General features: G+C 29.4%; 2 protein-coding genes across 2 annotated transcripts; both read right to left on the reverse strand.

Moving 5' to 3' along the window:
• Window positions 1-2,800: 2,800 nt before the first annotated feature.
• Window positions 2,801-5,468, reverse strand: LOC136075966 (uncharacterized). The gene is made up of 2 exons (XM_065789418.1): window positions 5,427-5,468; window positions 2,801-3,274 (listed from the first exon to the last, which is right to left on the reverse strand). Exons 1-2 carry the CDS (start codon window positions 5,466-5,468, stop codon window positions 2,801-2,803), a joined length of 516 nt encoding a protein of 171 aa, XP_065645490.1.
• Window positions 5,469-8,323: 2,855 nt separating this feature from the next.
• LOC100205655 (hydroxymethylglutaryl-CoA synthase 1) lies at window positions 8,324-9,943 on the reverse strand. Its single transcript, XM_065790423.1, has one exon. It carries the CDS (start codon window positions 9,896-9,898, stop codon window positions 8,507-8,509), a length of 1,392 nt encoding a protein of 463 aa, XP_065646495.1. The 5' UTR covers window positions 9,899-9,943; the 3' UTR covers window positions 8,324-8,506.
• Window positions 9,944-15,292: the final 5,349 nt, after the last annotated feature.

Consider the following 15,292-nt stretch of genomic DNA (forward strand, 5'->3'; position numbering starts at 1 on the left):
TTAATCAAATTTGAAACCTCAGCAAATTCAAAGAGTTACATTCTTTATTCAACATGGTGTAATTATTGAATTTGCATGTTTAACAATATATGCACCTATTCAAGCTACTTTATGTTTACAATAATTTCTTTTTAGCATCCGCTGGTATGAAGTACATAGAATGATACTATGCATGCTAAGTATGTATTTTATTTCATGCATAATTCAAAATAAGTAACTGATTTAATTCAAAATAGTAAGAAACACTAACATTTATTTACCTTAATATGCCGTTTTAAATTAGATGATGTATTTTTAGCTGTTTCTTTTCCTAAAGGGCCACACAAAACACGTTTGGCATTTATATTATTGCCATTCATTCCATTAAATACAAAAAATGATTTCAAGCCCCTCCAAGGCAAACTTTTATCTAAGAGAAAAAGAAAACATTACTTAGTGTTAAGCATAATGAGTAATTTAGTTGCATAGACTTACGACCTCAGTTAAGTTAAGGACGTTAGTTAATAGACTTACTTTAAAAATAATAAACTTAAGTCAATGCAATATAAAATAGATAGAAAGTAACAGCATATTTTATACAAACTTACCACTAACTTCAGTATTATTATTACATGCATAATTTCTGACACTTTCAATAACTGGAACATCACTGACAATATCAATAATCGGATTCATTCCGCCAACTAAAACCACGTGAAATAAAACTTAAGAAGACGTTTTATTTAATGTTTATCTATTTTACGCGGTTTTAGTTCGGATTAAGTTAGCACATGTACTAATTTTTAAACTGTAAGATTAAATTCAAAAATTAGTAATGTGGCCTACTAAATCCGAACTTGGGTTGAACATCATCAATTTTTTAATGGGTTGCGCACCTTATACACATTAATATTGTAAATATTTTTAAATATTTTTGTTGTTTTAATGTTTTTTTAATTACTAGTAATTTAATTAAAACATTGTTTCCGCAATGGGAATCTAAAGTGCTTAAATGGTTTTAGTCGCCTTCAATGGTATCTTTTGCCATGTTTGTGGCTCTAAGAATTTTTTCCCAATTTTATAAACGCTTTTTCTATTTTTATTGAGAAAAACTCTTTAATAAAATGTTAAAGAGTTTTTTTTTCTGTAACATGCATCTAAAAAACTCAAATAGACTAAGACCCCCTCAGTTTTATCATTTTGCCCTATTTATGGTTTTTAGCACTTTGTTCGGATTTAAAAAAAACAAACTCTTTTTTATAGTTGTAACACAAACTTGAATAATAAAAAATTTCATTTGAGTAACACGACATAAAGCCTGGGGGCGTCTTTAGACCTCATTATATTGTTTGTATAAAACTATTACAAAAATTATATTTTTTGCAATAGCTTTATACATAATTCTTTTTAAAAAAAAACTATTTGTATGCCTTTTTTTTTTCATTGCATTTTTTGCACTTTATCAATTTATTTGATATCGTATTTGATAGATTAAGTTTTTTTGTTATTTCAGTATTACTAAATAAATTGTATTGATCATTATTTAAAAACTTATAAATTTAACAATAATTGTGTACACAAGGTTCTCCTTAGCAGTGGTATTGTTATGGGGGTGCGGGCCGCACCAAGTGACACCATCAGAGGTTTGCCAATAAAATGAATATAAAACAAATATGCCAGAGTTTTTTTTTGTAAAGGACCTTTTTTTTTGGAAATTTCTAGAATTAGTCTAGAGGCGTTGGCAAAATGAACAATAGTTGGTTGCCGCCCTTAGGAACAGTTAGAGGGACGCCGGTAATTTTTCACACTTACTTTGTCTGAATGATACAACTCTAATAATTCTTAAAAGGTATGGCGCAAGCCTGTTATTTAGTCAAGCTAAAATTTGGTTCAATAGTGATCAAAATCATTTTTTTGTGTGAACATTTTCACTTCCTACAAGGCTGCAAGTAACCACTATTAGAGTTCAAAGTTACTAAAACAGAAAAGATAAAGTTTATAAAGTAAGATAACGATTAGCAGACAACTTAAAAGATTTCAAATTATATGAATCAGGAAAACAAGATAAGGGGAGCGAATTCCAAAGAGCTTGATGTTTGAGGAATAAAACTAGACGAATAAGAATTTTTTAGGCACATAAGAACATTTACAGTAAAAGGAGACTTAATTGAATAATGAGTAACACCAGAATGAATTTTAGTACAAGAGAAAATTACTCTTTAGAGAAGTGCCCATTATAGTATGTAAAGAAAAGAGAAAAAGAAACAACATTAAAAACGATGTGATAATGGTTGGAGGTTGGTTGCAAGAGAAACTTCAACTATGTTTACAATGCGTTTTCGCACCTTGTCTTAGTGAGAAAAGGCATCATTCGAAGATCTGCCCACAGTATTCCATACAAGAACGGATTTGAGATATATAAAGATAAAGAATTAAATCCTGAGTAAGAAAATGTCGACGACGATAAAGAGATGCAACCTTAGCAGATGCTAATTTTGCGATGGACATGATGCATGGTCTCGAAGAAAGATCAGAAGTAAGAGTTAATCCTAGAAACTGAAGGGTAGATGGATCATTGAGTACATACTGTTCATAAATATAGGAAGATCTAGATTATTGCAATAATGATTAGCTGAAAAAATTGAGTTTTATCTGATTTAAAGTTCACCAGCTACTGAGAAGCACATGCTGTAGCAAAATCGTAGTATCATCAGCGAACAATGCCACCTTAGATGTGATAATTTCTGGAAGATTGTTAATGTAAATTAAAAAGAGTATAGGGCCAACGGTAGAACCTTGAGTAACCCCTAATTCACTATCTTTAAGATGTAACACTGTAAGAAGAAAGCTTATGGAGAAGACCAACATGCCAAATTTTATCAAAAGCTTCAGAAATGTCAAGAGCAATAGCCTTGACCTCTCCACACCAATCTAATGCACGATAAAACCGTGCATTAGTAAGAAGACTAATGGGACGATAGTTAGACAACTCAGATTGCTCTCCAGAGTTTTTGATAATAGGGATAACAGATGCCGCTTTCCAGCAGGATGGAAAACAAGACTCTGATAAGCTATTGTTAAATAGTTTTGAAAGTATAAGCGACAGCTCCGAAGAACACTTCTGCAAAACTATAAAGGGTGCGCTGTCCAAACCACAAGCTGTAGAAGAGTCTAAGCAGTAATGCAATTTAGATACAGAAGCTGGAGTGATAATAATGTCAACCAATGGATCAATCTGTTTGTCGGCTATATCAGGTAGAACGCGATTAGTGGAATCAAGAGATGATAATGATATCTTAGCAAACAATTCAAACTCAAATTTCTATTTATCGGGTTATAAATCAATCCATCAAGCAAGGAAAAAGGGCAACGGTGGAGGAGTGTGTATTTTTTTTATAGATTCACTTATTTTCAAAAAGATAGAAAACTTTAGCATAAATAATGCAGATTGCGAATCGTTAACTATTGAAATGATTAATCAAAAAGCTAAAAGTACTTTACTTACGGCTCTTTACAGACCACCTAATGGCAATTTCGAACTATTTCAAAAACATCTGGAGCGCATATTATGTGACGCAAATAAAAACATTTACTTAATAGGTGACTTTAACATAAACCTTTTAAATACAAATTGCGATTCCAACGTCAGGCGCTTTGTAAATACACTTATTCAGCACAGTGTTATACCGCTAATAAACAAACCGACGCGTGTAACTCCTTTAACTTTTTCAATCGTTGACAATACTATAACTAATAACTACATGATTTGTAAAATCGAAAGTGGTATCATAATATCCGATGTACGTGACCGTTTTCCAAATTTTCTGATAACTAATCGCTAAACCATTGAAGATAATAATTCCTTTACCACCTACGTCAGAAAAAATAAACAACAATTCTTTAAAAAAATTTCGCGATTTAATACACGAAACCAACCGGGAATCATAGCAACGACGCCAATAATACTTAAGATCTTTTTATACGTCTATTTTTTAAACAATATGAAAAAGCTTTTCCAAAGACCAAGAAAACAATTCATTCTAAAAACCTGCGTAACTCTTAGATGACAACAGGGCTAAAAAAATCATCAAAAAAGACGCAAAAGCTCTACGATAATTTTTAAAAAAATAAAACTTTTAATAATGAAGCTAAATATAAAAAATACAAAAGTTCTTTTGAAAAATTAAAAAAACAAATTATAAAAAAATATTACTCCAATCTGCTCGAAAATTCAATAGAAAATGGTAGAAAAAAAAGGGATATAATAAAAGAAGTCACTCGAAAAAAAAAACTTAAACATAAATACTATTTATATATAAATACTTTTCCAAAGCGTTTAAAAACAAAAATGAACACAGATGTTTTTGACAGATACAAAATTGATGATACGTTTAATGAATTCTTTATAAACGTTGGTAAAAATTTAGCCGAAAAAATAATTCCGGGAAGCAAAACGTTTAAGCCTTTTTTTTAAAAAAACACACTCAGTTATGAATGAGTTTGAAATATCCTCGGATGAACTTCGAACAGCCTTAAATTTACTAAAAACCAACAAAAGTCCAGGCATCGACAAAATTAATGCAATTGTTTTGAAATCAGTATTTGATATTATCGAATCGCCTCTTTTACCAATATTCAATTTATCCTTAAAAACAGGTGTTTTTCCTGATAAATTAAAAACAGCTAGAGTAGTCCCTATTTATATGAATGGCGACGACTCTTTAGCATCCAACTATAGGCCTATATCAATTCTTTCTTGCTTTTCAAAACTTCTCGAACGTATTATGTATAATAGGTTATATAACTATCTTTAAATAAATAATATTCTCTATAGCAAACAGTTTGGTTTTCGCAAAAGCCATTCAACATAGCATGCAATAATTGGATTAGTCAATAAAATTTTGAATGGTTTTGAAAATGATGAATATACTCTTGCCTTGTTTATTTATTTAACCAAAGCATTCGATACAGTTGACCACGAGATCCTCCTAGACAAGCTAGAGATATATGGAGTAACAAACAACAATCTAAAATGGTTTGGATGTTACTCAAATAACAGGAAACAAAGAGTGTCGTACAACTCTGCATGAAAACGCTTACAAACAATTAGTTGTGGTGTACCCCAAGGCTCAATTCTTGGACCTTTACTATTTTTACTCTATGTGAACGATATTTATTTAACTTCAAATATTCTAAACTTTACTTTTTTTGCTGATGATACGAATATTTTCTTCACTCACTCAAATATAAAAACAATATTTTCTATAGTTAATCACGAGCTGCAAAACTTAAATGAGTGGTTCAAACCTAGTAAACTTTCCTTAAACATCCTTATAACAAAATATGTTTTATTTCACAAACCATCAAACTCTGTTAATTTACCACTTCAACTTCCCCACCTTATGATCAACAACATTAGTATAGAAAGAGACCATTCAATGAAATACCTGGGAATAATTTTTCAAGAAAATCTTAGTTGGGAAAATCATATTTTGCACATCGAAAATAAAATCTCCAAGTTAATCGGCATCATTCATAAAACAAAACACCTTCTAAATCAAACTTGCTTAAAAATATATATTATTTGTTCATTCACAGTTATAGTCAACTATTGCAATATCGTTTGGGCAAGCACATACTCTTCAGTAGGGGAGAGTGGGGTATTGGCGAACACCTAAGCGGGAATGCGAATTAAAGACACCAGTTATACAAAATTGATCATATTTATTGCTTATCAATTAGTTTAACTACTCAGTCACAAACCCTCAAAAGCAATTTTTAAAAATCTTATTATAAAAATAAAAATTTAAGGCAAAAATAAAACTCTTGGTGTTCGGAATTACCTTACCTACGTGGGGTAATTCCGAACACATCGGGGGGCAATCACAAACACTATTGTGTAATAATGAATAAAATGCTAATTGGAATAACTAAGTCTAAAAATTATATTATGCAACAACAACAACAAAATAGGAGTGGCTTTATTGCCATAGAAGCTCCAACAGAGTGTTACTCAAGAAAAAAGTTGCATAAAATTATCAGAAAAAGTTAAAATCAAATCATAGTAAACAACATCCGCAGCTTCATTACACTACTGCACGTCTGGAACTGAGCATAGGATCCCTTATCAGCAGGTAAAAAAAAATTGTCGAATTTATTTTTTTACAATGCTGTTTTGACCATGTTCGGAGTTACCCCGCGTTCGCCATTACCCCACTCTCCCCTACTATAAAAAATATACGTTAAACAAAAGCAAGCGTGTTAAATAGTATACAATGCTAACAGATATACCCACGCCAAACCATTATTCAAGGAAATCGGAGCTCTAAATATTTATGAACTGAACCTCCCCAAAAATTTATTATTTATGTTTCAATCGCAAAACAACTTGCTGCCAAAATACTTTGAAAATCAATTTCACTCTTTTCAAAACTTTAAAGTTCCGAAGACTTTACTTAAAATAACTGACTTCTCTATTTTATCTCGGGGACTGCGGTTATGGAATTTGATCCTTAAAGAGGAAATTAAAAGCATGAAGTTATTAAATCTCTTTAAAGCAGCAGTCAAACAGCACCTATTTAACTTAAGTGACGTCAACATACTCTCCTATTTTTAAAGAACAAATTAATAATAACTAACTAAAACGAATTTATCCCTTTTGAATGACCACAAACGATGATTATATCACAATACAAATAGTCGTTTTTTTCTTTTCTATACTCATCTATCAGATCGTTAAGTACAAGGCTTTGTTTTTGTTTTATTTCTACTTATGAATTTTTAATGTCACGTTAATCTCACGTGAAACTTATTGCAAACTTACAAATGAAAGGGACCTGATGATAAGACTGCAGTCTTTTACTTGCTCCTGTTATTATTTTAATTTTTTTAAATCTTATTTATAAATGTATACATATAAATATACTTGTATTTATAAATGTATTAAAGTTAATTATATGTAAAATAAATAGTGACTAAATAAATTACCAAAAAAAAAATTAAAAAAATCATCTTTGATTCTAGGTGAGGCGAAAAAATCTGAATCATATAAAAGAGGTGGAATAACAGATTTGCCCTTATTATAGATATGTTTAAAAATTCTCAAGAAGTCACGAGATTTCAATTAACCAATAGCATTGAGAGTAGTCGTATCACGTTTATATTAGTTCAAGACTAATACTAATAATTGTATATTATTATAAATTAAACTATATGTAAATTCTTAACAAAATAAAAAATGTGATTTTCTTTTTTTTCTTCTGATTTTTAATAATTAAATGAGCCGGTGAGCATCAGGATGGTGTATGTCCACGTTTCCTCAATTTCAGTTTTTTAAGGTTTTATTAGATTTACTGTAGAGAAAACCCTACAAACTAAATAAAAAAAGTTGCAAGTTTTTTTTAAACTTACCAGTCTCAAGTTCACCAGAATGATGTCATTAAACTTTCATAAAGCGATGATGCATATTTCCCATTAAACTGGATAACTTTGTAGATAATTGTGTTTTCTTACTCGGTGTAGTTAAGGCGGTTTACAAATTATTCGAATTCTTTTATTTGGAATTAGTGTAGTATGTCCAAACAAGAGCTTTAAATGGTATAATTTTTTTACTTCAGATTTTTTTAATATTAAAGAAACTTTTCTTTTTTATATATAAATTTCATAACCTTTTTACCACCCGTAATAGTGAATCTAAAGAACATTATTTTGGAGTCTTTAGATCAATTCCGCTCATCGGCGTTAACATGAGTTTAGTTAAAATCTAATGAAAAAGTTCCTTAATTTACTATTGACCCTAGTTCTAATCGTTTCTGACGTATATTAACTATATATATTGTTATCAAAACACAATACTTTTATCAATTTTCATAAAAAATATTAGAATTCCGATCAAGAAAGAGCTTATAATTTAAAAAAATTGCCAATAAACTATCAGAACAGGTCATATTTTTAAACTATAATGTTCATATCACCTAAAAAACGTATTTGTTTAAAATCTTATTAAAATTTGGACAAGCGATTGTGATTTTAAGATTTTTTTTCTTTTAAAAAAAAGGAGTCTTAGGTCTGGATTTTTTCGCTATAAGCATTTATATTTTATAATACCGCAAAATTTATCATTTTAATTTTTTTCCTAATATCATAATTCACAGACCTGATCATTTAACGGAAATATGTCGTAGTCAACAAAATATCATACAGACGCTATATTAGTTTAAAATTGCCTTAACTACACCGAGTATGAAAAATGATCAATATTGACTTCTTTTTTTTTTGACTTACACCATGCTGATTCTCACCAGCTCAAATAATCTAACAAGAGGACTCTACAAAGAAAAAAAAATTTTAAGACAACAAGTTACAATCTTTAATTCAAATTACACCTAACTCAAAATTTATTTTTAAGGGCATTCAATACTTTTTCAAATCATTTGCATATCAATAAAGTTTAAAAAATCTGCAAAATAAATTAAATGAAAAATACATTTGAATATTTTAAAAATTAAAAAATAAATCCTATAAAAAGTTATCCTTCTTTTTCTTTTCTTTCATAATAACGTTTAAATTCTGAATTGATTTTTGTCAAGTAGTAAGTTCCAGGAACAAGATCAATAGGACTGCAAGTTGGAGAAAAGTTAGGAACATTGCTACTTTTTTCACGAAGCTCTAAAATATTCACAAATTTTTCAGGCTCAATTTCTAATCTTTGATCCAACAGCACATTTATGCTCTGTAATGAATCTAACATAGTGACCAAACTACTTCTTAAATTTTCACTAGGGCATACTGTCAAAGAAAACATGGATGACGCTAAACCAGATCCATAAGAAAAAAGTAAAACTCTTTTGCCAATTAAATCATTTTCTCCCACATTCATTAACAGGCTAACAAGACTTCCGTAAAGTGATGATGTATACATATTTCCTACTAAACTGGCCAACTTTGTGGATAATTGTGTTTTCTTATGAAAAATGTCTAAACTATATGCAACTGAAACTCTTTCTATCTCTTTTAATAAATCAAAGTCTTCTAAGGACTCGTTTAAACTTAAATGTGAATACTTTTCAAACAAAGGATATTTTCCATTAGCTCTACCATTTACATTTAAAAAGTCCTGCAACATACATCTAGCAACTGATTTTTGCACCAACTTGCAATATGGAGTATGAAATACCATGAAGTCAATATCAGCTAAACTAAAAAACTCACTAGAAAATTTTTTCATGAACTTTTTTCTATATTGAGAATAGCAATTATCAAGTGCAGATAAGTAACTGCTTACAGATAGCTTACCATTGATAACTGGATATTCAGATGAAAGGTTAGGTTTATAAAAGTCATAGACATGAGCCATATGTGTAGCTCTTAAACCTCGATCAAAAACAAGAGGTGCATTAGGACCAACAACCAATGCAATAGCACCTCCACCTCCAGTACACCGAGCGTTTCCTGCAGCATAAACTGCAATATCAGCAGTAACTACAATCGCTAATCTACCATCCCAATAACTACTTTCTATCCAATTAATTGCATTAAAGAGTGCTGATGTCCCTCCATAGCATGCATTTTTTGTATCAACACCTTCGATATCTGTGTTTCCATATCTTTCAAACAACTGCATTAAGACAGTTTTCACTGATTTTGACTTATCAATTATAGTTTCTGTTCCAACCTCTAATCGACCAATTGTCTTTGGATCAATTTTATGATTTTCAAGAAGATTGTGAACAACTGTTAAACATAAGGAATTGATATCTTCTAAGTCACCAAAAAATCCCATGTTCTTTTGTCCTAGACCAATTGTATATTTACCTGTACTAACTCCATCAAAAATCTCTAGTTTTTCTTGACTAACAAAATACTTTGGAATGTAAACTTCTATGTTGCAGATTCCAACATTATTAGGCCAATTACTCATCTTTGTGTAATGAAATCTTAATCTAAAAATAATATGTATAAAAATATTTTTATATTTTAGATCAGCAACAATTCCTCTTTCTTATCTGATATTTTGCACCACACAAATTTATAAAAATTTCGTATCATTTTTAACAGCTTCCTTAATTACATATTCAAACAACATGGTTTGTTAAATATATAAATTTACAAAAAAAAATTAATTCCAAAATATCTAAGAAAGGGGGGAGGCAAAATATCCTAGGGTAGATCTATAGATGGGGACCGCCTCCATCCATAGATTCACCTTTGTATATATGTACATATATATATATATATATATATATATATATATATATATATATATATATATATATATATATATATATATATATATATATATATACCTGTAGATGTTGTCCGAAAGTTTTTTCCATATTTTGTTGACAAAAAGTAAAAATTAAAATGCAAGACCGGAATTATTTTTTTTTATTAATTGAGAGACTGCCTGCCCCAACCAAACCCTCAGTTGATGTAGCAACACTCCCTTGCGGGTCAGGCTAAAAGATAGTAAATGTAGCAGCACTCTCTTGGGGGTCAGGCTATTTGTCAGTCGATGTAGCAGCACTCCCTTGCGAGTCAGGCTATTTATCAGTCGATGTAGCAGCGGTCCCTTGCGAGTCAGGCTATAAGATAGTCAATGTAGCAACACTCTGCGCATGATTTACAGTAAAAATAAATAAAAATAAAATCATTTTATTAAAAAAATTAAAAATAAAAACATTTTATTAAAAAAAATAAAAATAAAAACATTGTTTATATTGTTAAAAACATTCAGAATGTTTTTAAAACATTCTGGTCAATTAAATTTGCGTTTTTGTGGGTTTTTTTAAAAACGATTTATTTGTAATTAAATTAATGGTTTTTACTTTCGTCCAACACGCAAATGTTGGACGAAAGTCAAAAGTAATTAAAAGTGACGTATGTGTTGGCGTAAGAATCACTTTTTTCCTTCCACTCTTCCCAAAGACAACAAACTATAGATCTATGTATATACATATATATATATATATATACATAATTTTTTTTTCACATAATTTTTTAATTTTTCCACAAACTTACACATAATGAAATTTTTACAAAGTGTGCTGTATATTATTTCAATTAAGACAAACCACAAAAATTGTAAAACCTAACAGTAGATTAAAATTCAATTATTTTTTTGAAACAACTTCCATGCAAAAATTTAAATTTAATTGAATTTTGATTAATATTTATTTCAAAAAGGCTAAAATTTTTACAAAAACTTACAAAATTACAATTTTTTAATAAAATAGTTTTCAGAAAACAAATAGTGTTTTGTGTCATATTTATTTGCCTTTAAAACAGCATCACTGCAAAAAGACATTTAATCAACTAAATTTATCAGAGCATACTCAGAAATGGTATACCGAAAATTTTTAATCAAAGAAAATAAATGGTCCTGGTTGGTTGATTTTCTACCTACTAGTTGGCAGTCGATGTACTCCTAAATATGTTTAATAGGATTAACCTCTGAGCTCTGTGAAGGCCATTCAAGAACTTTGATTTTTTGTTATCTAAAATATTTCTTAACAGATCTATTACAATGTTTTAAATCATTACCTTGATGTAAGATCCATTTGTGAGTCATTTTATACTTTAGTAACATAACATTTAAATAAACTCTCTGGTTCATAATACCTTTTATGAGATGAATGAGGAATTGAATTAAGTTTGACAGCAGTCTTGCAATGATTATTCTTAGAATACCTATCAGCCTTTTCATGTCTATCAGTCTTGCTACGATTAGCTTAGAATATCAGCCTTTTCAGTTGTATTGTTAGATATACCAGTGTAAGGCTTGCTTTCAATAGTTTTATTAAATTTCACAAATATTTTGGCGTTTAATTTTAAATTTGTTTACAAAAACTTTATTTAACTACGGGGGATGATACTGTTGCTAAACATTTGATTGAAAGCATTTCCGAAAAGCAAATAAATTTTAATCAACCATGAAATTTTATTATTTTTGTGGTTTGTATTTTGAAATAAAATAATATAAAGCCATTTGGTAAAAACTTATTTCAATAAGTTTGTGAAAACATGTGCGTTAAAAATCGAAAAAGAAAAGTTGGTGTTTCTAAATTTCTGCACACTAATGAATATTACTGTATGTTAATATACATTATAACAACAATATAAGCATATTTAAAGTTTCAAAGTGCTCTTCTGTGAAACAGGTATACACACATTAAATAGATTGTATGTATATAGACACACCCACACATACATAATAAATTGAATTATTTGATATAACATTAAATTGTCCTTTTGGATCAGAACTAGTTTAAGATGTCATACATGAATGCCATTTGGTGTAGAACTTTTACATCTGTACAGCTAATGATAATATGATATTATACATTATAACATAACAAAATAAGCAATTTAAAGTTTTAAAGTGCTCTTGTGTAAAACAGTCATTTTGGAGTTAGGCTAGTTTTGATCTAAATGGACATAATAATACACTATTATTACACAAATATTACAATCAACACTTTATTAAAAGTATCTGCAGTATCAAACTTATGGAATATTATATCTAATACATTAATGTACTATACATTAATCTTTTAGATATAAAAACCAATAAATTCAGTACTATAATTTACATTATAATACTTTAATAATTTACATATGTAAATTACATTGTGCATATATATGTCATATATTCAATAATTATTTTTGAATATATTACATAAATACATAAGGTAAACTATATATGTAAATAACATTATGAATTATGTAACTTGGCACTGTATACAGGGTGTCTGCCAAAATTTCAAGTGGATTTCCCTGATTTTTTACAGACATTTCCCTGATTTTTACCAGACGCTTTCCTGATCTACTTGTTTTTCCTGATTTAATTTAAAGTTACCAAAACTAAACTTCAAAAAAAGTTAGACGCAGATTTTTTTAGAAAAAAGCTCTTTAGTTGCAAAAATATAAACATTAGTACAACTCACATATTAGGTATCAAGAGAAGTTCATAAATCTGCCGAAGAAATTTTATATTATGTGTACAATATACAACTTATTTAATTTATATAAGTTTGATGAAGAGCCAATTTCACTGATTTCTTCCTGATTTTTCCAAATTTGAACCCAATTTCCCTGACTTTTCCCTGTTGTCCCTGATATGGCAGACACCCTGTATATATGCCACATCTTGAGCCACAAAGACGTTTAGTAATTTATTCAATACAAAACAGGTGATTTAAATACGTGAAAAATAGAAAACTAATAACAAAACAATAATTCTAAAGTGAATTGAACTTGAATTTAAAAAAAAATTCGTTACAAATGTAATATAATAAAGGATTGGTGCATGAGGTTTTGCGGAGCAGTGATTGCGCGAAGTTTTGTGGAGCAGTATAACGCAGATAATTTTAAGAAAATTTACGCATTGCAAAAATATTTTTGGAAAAAATTATTTAAATAATTTATTATTATTTATATATTTTTTAAACAAGTAAGGTAAATAAAAGTTTTGTGGAGTGTCTTTAGTGTGTTTCTTCAAACTATATCAAGTTTTTCTTTTAATTTTTTTTTATGTTCATAAGTTAGTGTTAAAACAGCCAAAGTTTTATATAACTGGACAATGGAGTTTGGGTAAGCAAATCAGATTAAAGTTTGGATTACTGCCCGGAAAATGGTTATTCGGTCTTTTATTGTGCTTCCCTTTTTGATACTTTGGTGGATTCCCTGTGCAGAGAAAAGATATTAAATGTTAATTAAAAGAAATAAACAAATAAATAGGCATAATAGTTTTGTGGTATAATTCTAAGGTCTACGCTAGTTGCTTTATTAAAATAAAACCTTTTTTACTTAAGACTCCTATAAATACCTTTAATGACCTTATCCCTGTCGATAGTTTAATCCTAAATATAATGTTAAACATAATTTAGTAAAACACATTTAGGCTTGATCCTACTAATTCGAGCATGTTTAAAACTTTGCAGACCTACCAGTAGGTGACAGGCTCCATTTTGTTGCCTTTACACTGCCTTTCTTGATACTAAAGATGGAAAGAAAAACATTGAACTACACTTGTATTTGTAGCTGTTGTTATTTAACTAGTACTTTTTTTTCGTGGTCGTCTTCTTGCTACATCGCACACTGTTGTAAGCCCAGCTAAAAAAGAATCTTGCAAATCATTTGAAGACATTGCATTAAAATTAGCCAATAAGCACGACTTAACATTTTCTGTTACAATTTTAAAACACTTTCATCTTTGATCTTGTGCATTTGCACTCTGGTCCAGTTGTGTGATTTGAAAGTTTAAGTTTTTTAAGTTTTTCTTTTAACCTTTCGACTATTATAATAATAATAATTTTTTTTTTGGTTTATTTGTAAGTTTGACGCGCTCACCAAATTCCAACATCTTTGATGTTGTTATTCAGCGTAGCATTTCATTTGGTTCTTGAATCACTTGACGTAAAATATCGTATGAATATAGGGACTTCGCTTTTACTTTCAAAGTAAACAACAGACTATGCCTCTTTTTCCATTGAACAGGTTGTTTTTTTATAAATAATTTCTAAGTATATTACTGTTTTTTTAACTTAAAAAGCAGTTTAATATATACTATGTATGACTATATATAGAATAGCGGCAATAACTAAAAAAAAAATTACAAAATGTGACTGCCGTTTTTTCTTGTGTATATATATCCCAGTTATCCGAGTTAGCGGACGTAAAGAACGTTCAACATAGAAATAGCAGTTTGACAAGAGAGCCTATCTGTTATTTCTGATTCAGAAAATGCGTCGTTTAGATATTTCAAGAAATTAGTTTAAGCAGAATTCACAGAAAATTTTTACTTTTCCAAGTTTTACATTAATTAAAAATTTGTGTCAAATATCAGAGAAATTAAAAGTTTATTGCAAGTCAGGACTTTGTGTTGAGTATTATACTTTAAAAAAAAAAATGACTATTTATGCTAAGCAGAAGATTTTGCTTCGTTAAAATCGAAGTTTAAGGGTGAGTTTCCACTTATCCGTTTTTCTACAAGGAAAGGAAAAATAATCACGTGAGCATGCGTTGGACATATTAAAACTTATATTACGCATGTCCACGTGATTATTTTTCTTTTTTCGTTATCGTTCCCGTAAAGAAACGGATGAGTGAAAACTCGCCTTAAACCTGGTATGCTTCACACAAGAGATGTGCCAGAATCAGTTTAAGCCGAGTTCCTAAATCCGGGTACCCGAAAGAAAATACCGGGTCAGAGCCCGGGTACCCAGTACCGGGTCCATTTTAAAAAGTTGGAATAAACTCTTGTGAAGTCTCTAGGGCTGAAATAGCGCTAATTTTTTTTTATTTTTTTGTTCTT

Source organism: Hydra vulgaris, chromosome 02 (genome assembly GCF_038396675.1).
Source record: "Hydra vulgaris chromosome 02, alternate assembly HydraT2T_AEP".
NCBI lineage: Eukaryota > Metazoa > Cnidaria > Hydrozoa > Anthoathecata > Hydridae > Hydra > Hydra vulgaris.

Coding starts and splice junctions, on each gene's coding strand:
- LOC136075966 (XM_065789418.1), bottom strand. CDS start 5,468: ATGATTTTCCCAACTAAGATTTTCTTGAAAAATTATTCCCAG. Junction 3,275..5,426: donor TCTTGAAAAATTATTCCCAG/GTATTTCATTGA, acceptor TTGTTTGCTAAG/ATATCATTATCATCTCTTGA.
- LOC100205655 (XM_065790423.1), bottom strand. CDS start 9,898: ATGAGTAATTGGCCTAATAATGTTGGAATCTGCAACATAGAAGTTTAC.